Source organism: Zonotrichia albicollis, chromosome 10 (genome assembly GCF_047830755.1).
Source record: "Zonotrichia albicollis isolate bZonAlb1 chromosome 10, bZonAlb1.hap1, whole genome shotgun sequence".
In the NCBI taxonomy this organism is placed as follows: domain Eukaryota; kingdom Metazoa; phylum Chordata; class Aves; order Passeriformes; family Passerellidae; genus Zonotrichia; species Zonotrichia albicollis.
In genome coordinates, this window is record NC_133828.1 from 1,558,864 (window position 1) to 1,576,622 (window position 17,759).

Below are 17,759 nucleotides of genomic sequence, written 5' to 3' on the forward strand. Positions count from 1 at the left end.
GCAAAAACCTCTTCAAAATCACAAAAACCTCTTCAAATCTGCCACCCTGTCTCTTTTTTTTTGAATAAAACAACACCAAACACAACACCTTGAACATACAATTGTGTGGAAAATTAATAAATTTTAATAAATTTATTATTTATAATAATAATAAATTAAAAAATTTAATAAATTTATAATTTAATAAAAAATTTAATAAATTTATAATTTATTAATAAATTAATAAATTAATAAAACAACACCAAACACAACACCTTGAACATACAATTGTGTGGAAAATTAATTTCAATAACAAAAATACTCGATCTTGCTTGGGGGAATTTATTTTGACTGGTTTTTCCTGCCTAAATGCTGAAGGAATCAGTTGGAAGGAGGGAAATAAACGGGCAGAGAGGCCTGGGGGCTTTGATGGAGCTGCAGCCTGGCCTGGCAGATGATGATTGTCAGCCTGAGCTGTGCTGCAAAGGACAAGGAGCTGCTCAGTAAATGAGGAAACTGCAGGGAGTTATTGCTGAGTGCTGTGGTGGCAGGCTGTGGCACTGGCACGGCTCTGCCCAGCGAGGGTGTGGATTGTTGGCTGTGTCCCTGCCTTCTACTCACCTCTTTCCTTCCTTTTGGCTTCTTTCTCTCCCTGTCCATCCCCCTGCTCAATCTGCTCCCCTCTGCCAAGGTGACAGACATGATGCAGAAAGCTCTCTTTGACTTCCTGAAGCACAGGTTTGATGGGAGGTGAGAAACTCTGTCCTTCTCATGCTGCTTTGCCCATGTGTTACTCACATTTCAGTCAATTATTTTATTTTTTTTTTTTTTTAATGCCAGAGGGTTTGCTGCATGATCAAAGCTGATTTTCTGGCTTTGTGTCACCACTGGAGAGTGGGACACAGCTCATGTGTTCCTAGGGGTGCACATGTCTGCATTTCTGCCATGGCTGGGCTAGGAGTTCTTAGTTCAACACAAGAATTCTGTCTCAGTGTCTTCCCTAAGAAAAATCAGCTCTAAAATATTCCTTATTTGAGATTTTATTTTGTCTGCCTTAAGTAGGCAAAAATACTGAAGAAGGAAATGCTGAGGAATAAAGCCCAGATAAAGAATTGTAAGGAGGGTTCATCTCCAGCTGTAGGGGATATTTGGGATTTCCGTGCTGGGAGCACAGGTTTGGTCATGGCATCCCCTCAGTCCTTGCAGGTGCCTGCAGCATCTTGGGGATGTTCTGCCCTTCCCAGTCAGTCCAGATATTCCAGCTGGGAAAAGAGGCTGTTCTGGTGAAACATCACACTGAGTCAGGTTTGAAATGCCCAAAGCACCAGGGCAGGGAAGGGATGTTCTGTGGAAGAGCTGGAGCAGGATGGATGGATTTCAGCAGTGAGGAGGTGGCAGTCCTGCTCACACAGAACATTTCATGATCAGCCTCTGTGCAAAGCCTCTCCTCTCTGGCCTGTCCTGAGCTGCTCAGCTGAAGGGATTTTCTGGAAGTGCTGATTCCATCAGCAATATTGGCAGCTGGCTCAGGTGGGAGTGTGAAATTTCAGCACAGGAGAGCTCAGTGCCACCAGCAGCCTGGCACCATTGATTTTAGCTCTGAGGAACTCAGGAAAAAGCTGCTTCTTGGTCCTTCTGCCAACTTCTATGGCTCTGTGGTCTTCCCCCTCCCTCCCTTTTCTTTCTTCTCTCTTCCTTTCCATCTCCTCTGCAGTTCTGGGGGAGGTTCCATGTTCCAAGGAAGGAGCTGAGTGTCCAAGGAAGAGCTTTCCAGAGGCATCAGAGAGCCCTGACTCCTTCCCTGCCCCTGAATTCCCTTGGCTTTGCAGCTCCTTCCTCTGTAACTGCAACCTCCCCTGCTGGTCACTGAGCCCACAGTCCATTCATTTCTGGTTTAAACTCATTTTTACCTTTGGCCTCCACTGTGTACATTTATTTATGTATTATACAGAAAAATAACTGCACTTCTTTATAACCCTGCAGCTGAAAACTCCACTTAGAGCTGCATAAATCTTGTGTTCTGTGCAAAAGCTGCTGGTCATTCCCAGCTTGCTTTGTTCCCATTTTTCCTGGGTCTTTGGCTCATCCCAGGCCTCCTAATTGGATTTTAGATTAAGGGATTGTGTTGTCTTTTCCTTGTAACATTTTGTGTCTTTCTGACTCACTGACAGATGAAGTAAATAAATCCCCTGCCTTAAGTGAAAGAGGTGCAGTGAAGTTAAACTTGAGTTCAGGCAGCCCAGAGAGCTCCAGTTCCTTTTCTCCTGCTGATGCCAGCCCCTGTCAGCTGGGCTGGGTTACTCCTGGTGTAACTGTGGGGAAGAGGAAGCGCTGCCTCACTGCAGCTCCTTGTTCTGGGTGCCCCAAGCCTCACATAACTCCCAGCATTTATGGCACTGTGTAAATTCATGCAGGAGATGAGTGAGCTGGGAGGAGGAAAGTTCATTAATGCACCAAGGAGAATGGCAGGAACTCCATGCCAGGGCTCAGGGAATAGGAAACACATCCCAGCCAGCCAGCACTTCTGTTCATTGGTTCTTTAATGGTGCCAGAACTCATCTGGAAACGTGCCTGAGCGTGTTTGCTTGTGTTTGCCCTTTGGAATGGGCTGTGCCCGTGGAAATGCCACTGGTGTGTTTGTGTGTGCTGTGCTCTCCTGGCAGGATATCCATAACCAGGGTGACAGCTGACATCTCCCTGGCCAAGAGGTCAGTGCTCAACAACCCCAGCAAGAGAGCCATCATCGAGCGCTCCAACACCAGGTCCAGCCTAGGTAAGGCCCTGCCACAGCTGGCACTGGGCTGGGCTGGCACACAGGGGCAGGACAGCGTGCCAGCCTTCCATCTGAGCTGGGAGGGAGCCCCAGCACCATGGATCAGCTGCTGGCCCTCACAGACACCCCAGAATCCCACCCTGGCGTCCCTGAGTGCTGTCCAAACCCTCCTGCAGCTGTTGGGAGTGTGCAGTGCCCAGCACCCTCTGGGGAAGAGCCTTGCCCTGAAATCCAGCCTGACCCTGCCCTGGCTCAGCTCCAGCCATTCCCAGGATCAGATCCCAGCAGAGGTGCAGATTTAAATGTGTCTGCAGCATTTTACTGCACGATCCTGAGCTGGCCTCTCAGCTCCTCCTGCTTCCCAGCCCTCTGCTTTTAATTCCACATCACAAGCAGCCAAAGAGCTTTCACTTGTCCAGCCAAGGAAATGTCATTCCTGACCCTGGGACCAGTTGTGTGGTTAATTTTGAGCAGTCACAGCTGAATTTTGCTGTCTGGCTGTGAGACTTTGGGTCCTGCTCCTCTCCTCAGAACTGCTGGGGAACAGTGGCCTGAGGAATTTTTATTTGGACTCCATGATCCTGGAGGTCTTCTCCAGCCTTGATGGTTCTGTGATTGTGTGATTCTTTGTTGTACAAGGGTGGAAATTTGTGTGTGTCACATGCATTCCAACATCCTGCTCTCTGGGACACCCTCCCAGGATCTAGGAGGAGTTGGGTTTGGTAAAAAAAAAGCCCAAATTCCAAATCTGTGCCATGGTACAGGTAACAGGTTATTCCATGTCAATGCCATCAGTTCACATGTGGGGTGTGTGACAGTAAGAGGGAGAGGGTTTTTATCCCAGTGGTTTCAGCTGCTTTGTTTTCCTTTGCAGCTGAAGTGCAGAGTGAGATTGAAAGAATCTTTGAGCTGGCCAGGTCCTTACAGCTGGTTGTCCTGGATGCAGACACTATCAATCACCCTGCACAGCTTATCAAGACATCTCTAGCACCAATTATTGTCCATGTGAAGGTGTCCTCTCCAAAGGTAATTCCTCCCCTGAAGATCCAGGAGGGAGCTGGAGGGCAGGGTGGGAATGGGCAGTGTGGAATCTGCACCTGAAAAGGAGAAAAAGTGACATAAAGCACTGCTGGTGTGCTACAGTCCATCCAGCAATCCAGATAATTCTCTGTAAATACAATTTTCATGCTTCTCTATTGTCACAAATAACTTAGGACTTAAAGTGGGATAAAGCAGAAATGCAACTGAAATTTCTCAAGGGCTCAAACGTGATCCAGAGGGAAATGTTCCCAGTTCTCACAAGGGTTATCACAAAGGTTTGGGATATTCAAGGGCAGCGTTTTATGGAGAGCTTCTGCCCTTGGTAATCCCTCAGGGGGATGTCAGGCTGAGCTCTAGGGAGATAAATAATCCTTAAATTCACCTTTTGCCCTTTCCTGCTGGCAGGTCCTGCAGCGACTGATCAAGTCCAGGGGGAAGTCACAGAGCAAACACCTCAACGTCCAGTTGGTGGCAGCTGATAAACTTGCACAGTGCCCCCCAGTAAGTACAGAGCAGAGGCTGAAGGGCTCCTGCTTTGTGGAATTGTGCTGATCCCTGTGCAGGGCTGGCTCCCTCCATTATCTCTCCCTGCTGTGCTCACACGGCCCTGCACTCGTCAGGCACAAAGGGCTGCAGACTTTCACCCTGCCAACTCCTGCCCCGGGTTTGTTCTGGCCTTTGGCAGGGTGACAGGGCAGGAGTGACGTGGAGGGGACAGCAAATCTGCTCATTAGCAAATGACATCATCTGTGGAGCTGCAGCTCCCAGAGGGACAAAGTCTGGCTTTGGAGAGGCCTCCCCTCCCTGCACTGGAGTGTGTGGAGAGGGAAAGGGAGTGAGCAGGCGTGTGAGCCCTGCTCCTGACCCTGCAGGCCATGCAGCCCCTCAGCAGAGCACAGCCACTGCCCTGCCAGCTCCTGGAGTGCTGAATTCATCCTGCTGATGGAGCACAGCCTGCAGGGCTCATGGGCAGGGCTGGGGAGAGGCTCTGCCGGGGCTGGGACAGGGCAGCTCAAACTTGCTTTTAGTTTTGAAAGGCACACCTGGTTTCTGGGACAGAGGCAGTGGAAGTGGGCTTGGATGTGGCTTTGTGGGATCTCTGTGGGATGTTGGGATGGGAGTGCAGAGGTGCCAGGGCAGTGACAGCCCCTCTGGGCAGCCTGTTCTTCTGCAGAGCTCAGCTGGGTTACATTTCTCACATGGAATTTGTTACTGAGTTGTGATCTCTTAAAATGCTGCTGGGTTATTCCTGTGAGCCATCCAGGCCCCACTGACCCAACCAGAACTGGAACTGTCCTGGAGAGCAAACTCATCCCTGTAACACACATCCCTTCCCAACTGCTGATCCCTGTAAAACCCATCCATCCCTTCCCAATTCCTGATCCCTGTAAAACACACCCCAACTCCTGATCCCTGTAAAACCCATCCCTTCCCAACTCCTGATCCCTGTAAAACACATCCCTTCCCAGCTCCTGATCCCTGTAACACACATCCCTTCCCAACTGCTGATCCCTGTAAAACCCATCCCTTCCCAGCTCCTGATCCCTGTAAAACCCATCCCTTCCCAGCTCCTGATCCCTGTAAAACCCATCCATCCCTTCCCAATCCTGATCCCTGTAAAACCCATCCCTTCCCAGCTCCTGATCCCTGTAAAACCCATCCCTTCCCAAGCTGAGCTGAGGCACTGGAGTGCAGCTGCCCTGTCTGTGGTGTCTGCCCTGAGCTCTCACACAGAAGAGCCCTCTGCACACTGTCCTGTGTGAAAGGTGTTTCCTCTGGCACCTGCACACAGAACCCTGGGAGTTTCACAGCCTTTTTTTGCCCTTTCTTCAGTGATTTCCTCCCACTCAGCTTCACTTTGCTCACATCAGCTGAAATGAGAGAAGGCGCCAGAGCAGCTGTGGCTGCCCCATCCCCTGGAAGTGTCCCTGGACAGGGCTTGAGGCACCCTGGGACAGTGGAAGGTGTCCCTGCCCATGGCAGGGGGTGGATGAGATGGTTTTAGGTCCCTTCCAACCCGTGGGATTCCTAAATTCCATTACATAATCCATGTGGGGTGCACTGGGGCACTGGGATTGTCCATCCCCAGGTTACTGAACTCTGCCTCAACACCAGGCCTGGAATTGCACTGCAGTGCTGGAGGCCTCAGCTGGAGCAGAAAAGCCTCTCCAAATGTCAGTGCCAGGCTCCAGCCTTGAGCCCAGCCCTGCTCTGGGCTGTCTCACCCTGCCCTGCCCAGGAGCTGCTCACAGAGAGCTCAGCATTTGCACTGGTGATGGGCAGGAAATGAGGGCAGTGCTGACTTGGAGCTCTCCCAGGGAGCTGACAGTCTGGCCTGGCTTGAAATTAAACTTGGCCCACGGTTTAATGAAGTAAAAGTTCATTGCTGAGAGCAAAGGCACTGCTCCCTCTCTCCTGCTCATCCCTTCTGCAGCTCAGATTCCTGCAAGAGGAGAATTTGGAGTGCTGGTTTAAAGGGAAGGTCCTTGCCCAGGATGCACTCCTCGCTCTGTTCCTCTGCTGAGAGCCAGCCATAAGGAATGAGCTGGGGCTGCATGTCTAGACACTGTAAAAATAGCTGTAAAAATAGCTGGGCATATTTGAGCTCAGGAACTGCTTTCATTATTAATTCCTTGCTAATCTGCCCCTGATGCTGCTCCAGCCAGCCTTGGGCACTGCAGGATACCAGGAACATTGCAGGATACAGGAACATTGCAGGATACAGGAACATTGCAGGGCACAGGAACATTGCAGGGCACAGGAGCATTGCAGGGCACAGGAACATTGCAGGATACAGGAACATTGCAGGATACAGGAACATTGCAGGGCTCCAGGAACATTGCAGGGCACAGGAACATTGCAGGGCACAGGAACATTGCAGGGCACAGGAACATTGCAGGATACAGGAACATTGCAGGATACAGGAACATTGCAGGGCACGGGAACATTGCAGGGCACAGGAACATTGCAGGGCACAGCAACATTGCAGGACTCCAGGAATATTGCAGGGCTCCAGGAATATTGCAGGACACAGGAACAGTGCAGGGCACAGGAATATTGTAATTTAACTGTGTTTAAATTGATTACTTCTTCCACAAGTGAGTGATGGACTGGAATGTGTGTTGCACCAACATGTGGGTGAATAGCAAAAGAGTAAAAGCAGTAAATAAAGAGAGGAGCAAAAGAAGAGAAATAAACAGTGAAGTGCACCAGGGGATGCAGTGTTGGGAATATTCTAATTACAAGGAAACTCCTCCTTGCTGGCAGAGGAGGAAACTTTTCTCTGTCATGCTGGGAAGAGAGAATAAATAAAAAAAAGAAGAAAAACTGCTTTATCATTTTAAATCTTATTCTGAGAGCTGCAAAAACAGGTGGAAGAGAGCAGCCTGTGGTTGGTGCTGGTTGCCCTTTACACCCACAGCACCTGCACTTATTTTCCATTTCCTGTGCTGTTCTCACAGTATTTTGCAAAGTTAAGATTAGAGATGAGATAGGAAGTCGAAGTGCTGAAAATAGGGTTGTGTTTCTCTCGAGGGGCTCTGCTGGTTCTGGAGGACAGGCAGGGCTGGAGGTGGTTTCAGCCAGCACACGGAGGAGGTGTCTGCAGAGTTCCCTGAGGCAGCAATGCTGCTGCTGCCTCCTCTGCTGGGGAATGGCTCTGGGGGCAGCAGCACTGGAAATTGATAAATAAACTGAAGGGTTTTGTGCCCAGGAGCAAAACAGGGCTCATGCAGCACCCAGGGACAGTGCCAGGGCTCATGCAGCACCCAGGACAGTGCCAGGGCTCGTGCAGCACCCAGGGACGGTGCCAGGGCTCATGCAGCACCCAGGGACAGTGCCAGGGCTCATGCAGCACCCAGGGACGGTGCCAGGGCTCATGCAGCACCCAGGGACAGTGCCAGGGCTCATGCAGCACCCAGGACAGTGCCAGGGCTCGTGCAGCACCCAGGGACGGTGCCAGGGCTCATGCAGCACCCAGGGACAGTGCCAGGGCTCATGCAGCACCCAGGGACGGTGCCAGGGCTCATGCAGCACCCAGGACAGTGCCAGGGCTCATGCAACACCAGGGACAGTGCCAGGGCTCATGCAGCACCCAGGGACAGTGCCAGGGCTCATGCAGCACCCAGGACAGTGCCAGGGCTCATGCAGCACCCGGGGACAGTGCCAGGGCTCGTGCAGCACCCAGGGACAGTGCCAGGGCTCATGCAACACCCAGGGATGGTGCCAGGGCTCATGCAGCACCCAGGGATGGTGCCAGGGCTCGTGCAGCACCCAGGGATGGTGCCAGGGCTCATGCAACACCAGGGACAGTGCCAGGGCTCATGCAGCACCCAGGGACGGTGCCAGGGTTCATGCAGCACCCAGGGATGGTGCCAGGGCTCATGCAGCACCCAGGACAGTGACAGGGCTCATGCAGCACCCAGGGACAGTGCCAGGGCTCGTGCAGCACCCAGGAGACAAAACCTGAGGGCTTTGGCTCTTGGTCACCTTCTAGAAATACTTGTACCATTTTCTGTACTACACACAGAATCATGGAATGGTTTGGGTTGGAGGGGAAGTTGAGGATCACCTAATTCCTTCCCCTGCTATGGCAGGGACACCTTCCACTGTCCCAGGCTGCTCCAAGCCCTGTCCAGCCTGGCTTTGGGCACTGCCAGGGATGCAGGGACAGCCCCAGCTGCTCAGGGGCTCACCCCCCTCCCAGGCAGGAATTCCTCTGCAGTGCCCCCTCCCTCCCTGCTGTGTTCCAGTGTGCCATCCATGCCCCCTGTCCCTCCCTGCCGTGTTCCAGTGTGCCATCCATGCCCCCTGTCCCTCCCTGCTGTGTTCCAGTGTGCCATCCATGCCCCCTCCCTCCCTGCTGTGTTCCAGTGTGCCATCCATGCCCCCTGTCCCTCCCTGCTGTTACAGGACCCCCCCTCCATGCCTCCAGCTCCCTCTGCACTGCCCTGTGCTGATTCCCTTTCACTGACCAGCTCCAAGGCTGGCTGTGAGGGCAGTGTGTGCCACCCCCCCAGTGTGTGCCACCCCAATGTGTGCCCCCTCCCAGTATGTGCCACCCCCAGTATGTGCCACCCCCAGTGTGTGCCACCCCGGTGTGTGCCACCCCCAGTGTGTGCCCCCTCCCAGTGTGTGCCAACCCCCCCAGTGTGTGCCACCCCCAGTGTGTGCCCCCACCCAGTGTGTGCCATTCCAGTGTGCCACCCCAATGTGTGCCACCCCAGTGTGTGCCACCCCAATGTGTGCCCCCTCCCAGTGTGTGCCACCCCCAGTGTGTGCCCCCTCCCAGTGTGTGCCCCCTCCCAGTGTGTGCCCCCTCCCAGTGTGTGCCACCCCAGTGTGTGCCACCCCCAGTGTGTGCCACCGCCGTGTCCCCGGCCGTGACCACGCTGTGTCCCTGTGCCCAGGACATGTTTGACGTGATCCTGGACGAGAACCAGCTGGAGGACGCGTGCGAGCACCTGGCCGAGTACCTGGAGGCGTACTGGAGAGCCACGCACACGGCCAGCGCCGCGCCCATGACGCCCCTGCTGGGCAGGAGCCTGGCCCCGGCCGCGCTGTCCCCGTACCCCGCCGCCATCTCCGGCCTGCAGGTAGGAACGGGCCCCGGGCCGGCAGCAGCGCCCGGGGCTGCCCGGGCTGCCGGGGGCTCTGCCAGCTCCTCTGGGAATCGGTGCTCTGCCTTTAGTGGGAGCCACACCATTTCCTAGCCAGCAGGCAGCTCGGTGTGATCCCTTTTATTCTACCCTCATAACTTCACCAAACCTTGGCTTATGGGTGGAAAAGCTTGTTCTTTGAGTGTGAATAAAAGGCATTATTTTATTTTTTTTATTTTTTTTACCCATTGAAAAAAAATTGTGACCCTTTTTTTCCACAGGGATAGCTCAGACTCGGCTGAACTTTGACACTTCAATCGTGGCATGTAAATAGTCCTTAATGAGAAGTACGTGCTTTATTAAGTTTGAAACCAGAAATGTTTGGGGCTGATAACTGGGGATGCTTGAGGGGCTCAGGATTGCAGGGAGCTTTAAACCCTGCAAGTTTCAGGGTGTGTGGGACTCCAGGAGTGTCACTTGCTAATGTACGTCAGAAATAGAACTGAACAAATGACGTTTAATGAATAATTCACCTGACAAATGTAACAAATGTCTGCTCTGCTTGTGGAGTGTCTGGAAGCAGGTAACAGCTTTGGAGGAAATGACTGTTGTTTGGTGTTTTCAGTTAACATCCAGCTGGCTTTGCTGTGAGTGAGCTGCACTTCCCTGAAGGTGCTTAATTCCTGCACTCACCTTTCTAGAGCCCTGCTTGGTTTTATTGGGACCAGCAAGTCACTGTCTCCTGAGTGGCTGAATGCACAAGCACTGTTCTGTTACTAATAATAACATGCACATGTAAACTGTTGTTTCCATTTTCCACTTGCCTTAAAATTTCAGTTTTCCATCCCTTCATGCCAATAAAATACCATCTGCAGAACGTTCACCTCTTCAGTTTCATTTTGAGAACTGGGTGTATCCACAGAATTTTTTTCAGGCATTTATTTCTCTCTGATCAATGGACACCAGCAATAACTGTGAAATGTTGCTCCATTTACTTAGGGAAAACTCACACTGAAGATGAAAATCACCCCTGTGCAGTGGGCTGGCTGAAGGTATGCATCACTTAATCCCCACTTCACCCGAATTCCAAAGGGTTTCGGTGGGATCAATGGTGCTGGTGCTCTGCAGAGGGGTAAATTTCTCCCGGAGTGATCCATGCCCAACCAGAGCTGCAGGTTTTCTGTGCCAGGGCTCAGGCCCTGCTGTTTTCCATGGGTATCTCTCAGTAAGGACCTCCACCATCCCTGCTGCCCACCAGGAGGTTTTATGCCCATTCAAACCTGTGAAGGATTTGCATCAGCTTTCACTGTGGTGATGTGCGTGGTAATTAAAAGGCCCTCAGGCTAATTAAACCAGCAAAGGTGCTTGTGGTGCAGGAAGGTTTTATATTCCTTCTGCCCTTGGTACCTCGGGGACTGAAAAGCAAAAGCCCAAAGGGTACATAGCAGTGACCTGATAGATAGAGGTGTGCTGGGACAGGCTGTCCCTGCTTCACCAAATCCACTTTGGGAGGCTCCCATTTCCACCTGGACTTTGGCCTGCTGAGAACTGAAAGTTCTGCCTGAGCTCCTGACTCAGGGGGGTCACAGGGCCACAGTCTGTGGCACAGATCCAGAGCAGTCAGAGAGGGCACAGGTGGCACTGCTGGCTCTGCCACACCTCATCCTAGGGAATTGCCTTCCTTAAAGGAAGAGCTCGATGCTGAGCTGAGGGGGAACAGTAAATTAGATCTTTGCCAGGAAAATATTTATTGCTCTGAGAAGCTGAGGCTGCCCCTGGATCCCTGGAAGTGTCCCAGGCCAGGCTGGATGGGGCTTGGAGCAGCCTGGGATAGTGGAAGGTGTCCCTGCCCATGGCAGGGGAAGGAATTAGGTGATCCTCAATTTCCCTTCCAACCCAAACCATCCTGGGATTCTCTAACTCCTTGGCACCAGTCGTTTCCCTCTGACTGGTTAGCTCTAAACACATCTAGCCCAATTTCAGTGCCTGGATTCAACTCCTGGAGCTCCGGTTTTGGAGAGATGTGTTCCTTAGGCTCCAGGGCAGTGGGGTTTCAGGTCCATTCCTGCAGGCAGTCATCCCAGTCTCACAGCAGATCAGAAGGTACCTGGGCCATCAGAGCCAGGTGCACCCAGGCCAGGCGTGTGCCACGCTGACACCCCGGGCTCTCAGCAGGCCCTGGGATGAGCACACAGCCAGGGAAGCAGGAAGGTTCCTGCAGCCCCAGAGGTGAATTCCCACAGGGGAGGCAGAGGGGTGAGCACAGAGATAAAGCTACAATTGATGAGGGGATTGTACATCCAAACTGCATCTGTGCCAGATAAACTCGAGGATAATTCATCATGGAATCAAGGAACCCCAGAATGGTTTGGGTTGGACGGGACCTTAAAGCCCATCCATGGGCAGGGACACCTCCCACTGTCCCAGGCTGCTCCAAACCCCAATGTCCAGCCTGGCCTTGGGCACTGCCAGGGATCCAGGGGCTGCTCTGGCAATCCCAGCCCAGGCAGGAATTCCCAGTGTCCCATCCATCCCTGCCCTCTGGCACTGGGAGCCATTCCCTGGCTCCTGTCCCTCCATCCCTTGTCCCCAGCCCCTCTCAGCTCTCCTGGAGCCCCTTCAGGCCCTGCCAGGGGCTCTGAGCTCTGCCTGGAGCCTTCCCCAGATGAACCCCCCCATCTCTCCCATCCTGCCTTCAGTTTCTGCAGCCCTTTGCCATAACCCCCACCACAGCCTGGTGCTGTGAGTGGGGATCCCCTGCAGGAGCTCTGCCCGGCTCTGGGCTGAGGTTGCAGAGGGGTCCCTGGCTCAGGGCCCCTCTCAGGAGCCTCCCTGGCAGCAGCAGCCCCGAGCTGTGAGCACACACCCTGCTCCATCCCTGCCCCGGCCCCAGCAGCCTTGCACATCAATGATTCAGGAAGGAGTCGCCAGGCAGAGGCTGTAGCAGCAGGAGGAAGGTTTTATATCCCAGAGAGCAGGGGCTGGAGTTTCAGCACGCAGTTTGTCCTGAGAGATGGGTGCTGATGCTCCTCAGAGGTTTAATGTGTGGTGAAAGCAAACAAAGTGCTTGTTTTAGGCTATTTCTTCACTGTTCCATTAACTGGCAAAAAACCATGAACTAATTTTGTTCATGTGACAAGTGATGGGCATTGTCATTATGGGAACGTGAGGAGAGCTAAGGCTTCTAATTAATAAATTATCTCAGGAAAATGATGGGCATTGTCATTACAGGAACGTGAGGAGAGTTAAGGCTTCTAATTAATAAATTATCTCAGGAAAATGATGGGCATTGTCATTACAGGAACGTGAGGAGAGTTAAGGTTTCTAATTAATAAATTATCTCAGGAAAATGATGGGCATTGTCATTACGGGAACGTGAGGAGAGTTAAGGCCTTCTAATTAATAAATTATTTTAGGAAGGGATTTTCTGTCCACATATTTAAATACTGTGCTTCAGTTGAAAGAATTTATTATCCAATGATTTTAGCATCCCCTTGGCTAACCATCAATGGTTTGGCCATAGGAAGGGTTTTAAGTGAGGCCCAGAGCTGCACCTTAAAAAACAGCCCAAACATCTTCAGATGTTTTCCAGAACCACAGAAATGGACGCTTAGCCATTCCCTAAGCAGAGCAGCAGCGTGGATGTTCTGTTCCTGATCAGAGAAAAGTGATAAATGCTGACTACATCAGCTCACTTTTCATGCTCGGTGTAACACTCAGCAGGGCGAGGAGCTGCAGCAAGCACAGCTGCCCGAGGCCGGCCCTGCAGCAGCCGGGCCCTGCTGGACCGGGAGAGCCGGGAGCTGCTGCGGGGCCGGGCCGGGCAGAGCCGGGAGCTGCTGCAGGGCCGACCGGGCCGGGCAGAGCCGGGAGCTGCTGCAGGCCCGGGCCGGGCCGGGCCGGGCAGAGCCGGGAGCTGCTGCAGGCCCGGGCCGGGCCGGGCACAGCCGGGAGCTGCTGCAGGCCCAGGCCGGGCACAGCCGGGCAGAGCCGGGAGCTGCTGCAGGCCCGGGCCGGGCAGAGCCGGGAGCTGCTGCAGGCCCGGGCCGGGCCGGGCACAGCCGGGAGCTGCTGCAGGCCCAGGCCGGGCACAGCCGGGCAGAGCCGGGAGCTGCTGCAGGCCCGGGCCGGGCCGGGCCGGGCCGGGCAGAGCCGGGAGCTGCTGCGGGGCCGGGTAGAGCTGGGCCGGGCCCTCACTAACTGCGTTCTCTGGCCCCGCAGAGCCAGCGCGGGAGGCACGGCGCGCACTCCGCCGAGAGCTCTCCCCTCGAGCGGCGCAGCCTCATGAGCTCCGACGAGAACTACCACAACGAGAGGGCTCGCAAGAGCAGGAACCGCCTGTCTTCCAGTTCCCAGCACAGCCGAGAGCACTATCCCCTGGTGGAAGAGGAGTTCCCCGACCCCTACCAGGACTCGTACAAACCCCACCGCACCCGCGGCTCCCCCGGCGGCTACAGCCACGACTCACGGCACCGGCTCTGAGTGCTGGGACTGGGGCGGAGCGGCATCCCCCGCTGGTACCTCGCCATAAGTAGCTATAGGAGTATCAATTATACCACGTTCATTTGGCAGGCGTGACCGTGACACCGCGGTCGCACCCTGCTGTCACTGATGTTTAATTAGGGGGCAGCAAAACCCAGCCCGGCCCTTCCGTTTCTGCCCGATCATAGAGGTTGTTTTTGGGATTATTTTTGGGTTTCATACAGCGTTCGCATTTATAGCCATATTTTTTTTCTCGTCCTTAGGTATTAGACACATCCGTTTGTAATTTTGGGTACTTATCGAGGCACTTATAAAATAATTTCCTGTGCTGGAAATTCCAAATGACCAGTTCCAGTTGGAACCAATTTATAAACCAATTCCTGTTGGAATTTGGGTGAATTGACTGGAAAGTCGACGTGAGCATGTTGGGAAAAAAAAAACAAACACGAAGAAAAATCTGAAAATTACAAACCACTGCAAGTCAGAAAGTCAGCTCCAGTATTTGTTTTGCTGGGAGCTCAATTTCCATTTCAGGTTGGAGTAAAAGGATTTATTCTAACGATTTCTTTCCAGAATGGCTTTTTCAGACAAACCAAATGTAAACTCTCGAGAGTGCCAAATATCCCAAATTATTGCAGCAGTTACAAAACACTTTCCAGTTCCAAATTATTTTTAGACCTGGCATGAATGTTGCAGCCAAATGATTCTTGAGTTCAGCCAGTCCTGACAGCTTTGTTGGGACCAGCAGGGAGGAGCTGCGACAGGAGACAGGAAGTAGGGACAGGAAAAGGAACAAACTCCATCCTTTGTGTGCTTGGGGGTCGGGAATAGTCTTTATTTTTTCCCACTCTTTTACCTGAATACAGCTACAAGTCCCAAAATGGAACAGGAGCATAGAGACATCAGATTTTTCTCCCATTTTTATCCTGCTTTTTTAAATGGAAAGCAATCCCCTCCTCTGACCCTGTGTTGAAGTCCCTACATCCCAGTACCCCGAGTAGCTGCCCACATGTTCCATCTTCCCAGGCCCACCTGGGGATGTCTGAACAGGTCTGACCATTCCAGCAGCGCACAAGAACCCTCCAGAAGATCCATTCCAGCCATGAAACCCAAGGGGAGGGAGTGGGCTTCCCCAGCCATCACTGACAAACATTTCAAACAACATCTCGGTCAGAATTGCAATAAAAAGGGAACATCAGACAAAAATCTGCTCCCAGGGAAGTCGTGGAGCTGATTCCAAGCTTTGCATTCCAAGAGCTATGATAAATCCTTGGAGATATTGCTGCCTTACTTCCTATCAGTCATTTCTGTCACCTGCTGAGTCTTGAGTTCCTTCCAAGAGATGAATTTCTGTGCTTGGACCTTGTGTTTTACACCATCTGTGAAGCCTTAGATCCCATGGGATTGAAAATTGAGCCCCATTGCCCATTTTGTACAACCACTGACATCTTCCAGCAGAGCCTCCCGAGATTCCCACCGCACCCATTCCCTGGAATTGGCACAGTTGTGATGCTGAACGTGCATTTGTTTGTGCAGGTTCACATCACAGCTATGTTTTCCCCAAAATAAGGATCATTATCTTTTTTATTTGCTTGTTTTCCTCCCAAAGCCTGCTGAACCCAGGCTTTGAAAGCATGTAGCACTACAGGAATTTCTGGAATATTCTGGTTTCTTCTACGTCCTGGACCAGCTGGCAAAGACCACTGGTGTTTCCAGCATCCTGGAGTCAGATTATCCTCTTGAAGTTGCTGGGAAAAGCAATCCATGTCCTTTGTGGGGCACCCAAACCCACACCATCCCCAGCAGCATTAAGAGGTGGCAGACACCTGATTAATTAATCATTTTAATGACCCCCACTGCCCAACAGGCAGCTGCAGCACCACTGGGTGATCCCGATGGAGCAGTTACCAAGGGAAATGTGGAAATCTGTGCACCCACAGAGTTGTGGATGGATCTGCCTGATCCTGAGCTGATCCTGCCCATTCCCTGTGGCTGCAGGTGCCAGAGGAGCTCTGGGGGGACGTGGCAGGACCTGGCTGTGGCAGCTCCTGCAGGATTCTGTGCTGCAGCACAGGGCAGCGTCCTCCAGCCCCTTCTCCAGCCCCTTTTCCATGGCCAGCACACAGAAAGGACAGAGGAGGCCTCCGCAGCCCCTGCTCCTCTGAGCTTTCCTTGTTTGTGCATTGCAGTCCTGTAGAACCCTGGGCAGCAGCTGCTTCTCTTTATTCTGCACCAGATTAGGGATCAGCTCGTTAACTGCTTGAGGAGATTTGCATATTTGCATATTTGCAGTCAGATACTTGCTAGAGCCTTTTGGAGCCTTGTTTTCAGTCTTCCACGTCACCGAGGGCAGGGAGGGATCCCCAGCCACCACACTCTGCACAGTCCATCACCTCAACATCTCAAGTGCCAAAACTGCTTGGGTTTGACAAAAACAAACTTGTGAGGAAGCCAGGGATGGGCCTGAGCTCCTTCATGCCCTGGGGTTAAGCTGCCCTGAGTTTCTCCCTGAGCCCATTCCATTGTCACCAAAGGGGCCCTGCAGGTCTCCCTCCTTGCTGGGGTGCCGAATTCTGTGAAGAGAGAGATTCCTGCAGTACAGAGAGAGCAGCCAGGCTGGCAGACTCTGCATTTATTGCAGATGCTGTGGACAGGGTTTGTTTGGAGAGGGGATTTCTGTTCAGGACACAGTCAGGAGTGAAAGCTGTGCTGGGGATCAGGATTGGTGGTTCCTGCTGGGATTCCAGCACTGCTCAGCAGCTCTCCTGTGGTTCAGCTGAAGTTGAGGAGTTCATGTGTTCCTGAGTGAAGCAATCCGGCCTCATTCTCCAGCCCTCACATCATTTCTTGTTGTTAAAATAGAACTAAAGACCAGAGCTCTGTTGGGAGCTCTGGCAGGGACAGAGGGTTTACAAATGTTTATAAAACAGGGAGTTTTTTTAAGTTGTGTTCTTATCCGAGTTTCTCATTCAGACACTTTGGGATTAACAAGGATTTAACCAATCAAGGTGATAACAACAATCTCTACAGAGAAAACTCAGCACATTCCTATGGTTGGGCATCAATTATTCTAATTGTTAACCTTCAAATACTTTCTCCCTGGAGTTGTATTTAACATGTACAGATTCTTTTCCTGAAGCCAAACACTTCTCCCATGGGATGTGCAACTCACAGCTGCTGATATTTGTAACTTCAGTTTGATGCCAAATCTTCTGAATTCAGTTTGGTCTCAACACCACAGAATTCCCTGGAGCTTCCAGACTCTCCTGTCTTTACTGACCTGACCATTCTAAAACAATATTGTTATTCCTGTTGTTCACAGCACACTGAGTTGGGTAAGTCAGGGGTTCTGACACTCCTTTTTTCTTTAATAATCCATTAAGTGTGTCCTCTGCTGTATTTTCTTTCACAGCTTCAGAACTTCTGAAACTTGTCCTTGATCCCACATTCCCGATTTTTTTTTTTTTACGGCAAAATAATTGGAGACTATACACGAAAAAATCAGATGCATATTTTATAAAATGCCATTTATACAAACCTGGGTTTGCTCCTAAAAATGTGCATTTGAACATCAGGTTCTGTTACCCCTGTTGGTGCCAGTCCAGGTTTGGATCCATGGGATTTTGTTGGAGTTGCCTCTCATTCCTTCAAATGTTAGTCCTACAAAGGCTGCAGGATCCTGTAATGCAGCCAAGCTTAACTCTGGGGAAATGGAGTTTAAATGATCCTAAAAGAGAGTGTGGTGTCATTTTAAGAGGCATTTCCATAACCTTGGTGAGGTTGTTACCAAGCCCAGTTTATTTTATATAGAAAAATAAAGGTTAATCTTTAAAAAACTCAGAAGTTTTAACAAAGTTGTAAAATACATGTAAGGAATTAACTCAGAG

The 17,759-nt window shown here is 51.8% G+C and overlaps 1 protein-coding gene across 5 annotated transcripts in view; it reads left to right on the forward strand.

Annotated features, from left to right (window-relative positions):
• Positions 1-17,759, forward strand: part of CACNB4 (calcium voltage-gated channel auxiliary subunit beta 4) — a 91,711-nt gene extending 73,952 nt beyond the window's left edge. For 2 of the 5 annotated variants that reach the window (XM_074547783.1, XM_074547782.1), the window contains 6 exons: positions 671-729; positions 2,643-2,752; positions 3,627-3,778; positions 4,199-4,294; positions 9,202-9,387; positions 13,612-17,759. In XM_074547783.1, coding sequence (XP_074403884.1) covers positions 671-729; positions 2,643-2,752; positions 3,627-3,778; positions 4,199-4,294; positions 9,202-9,387; positions 13,612-13,872 — 864 coding nt within the window. In that variant the 3' untranslated portion in view covers positions 13,873-17,759. The other 3 variants (XR_012581862.1, XM_074547784.1, XM_074547785.1) reach the window with 3 other exon arrangements.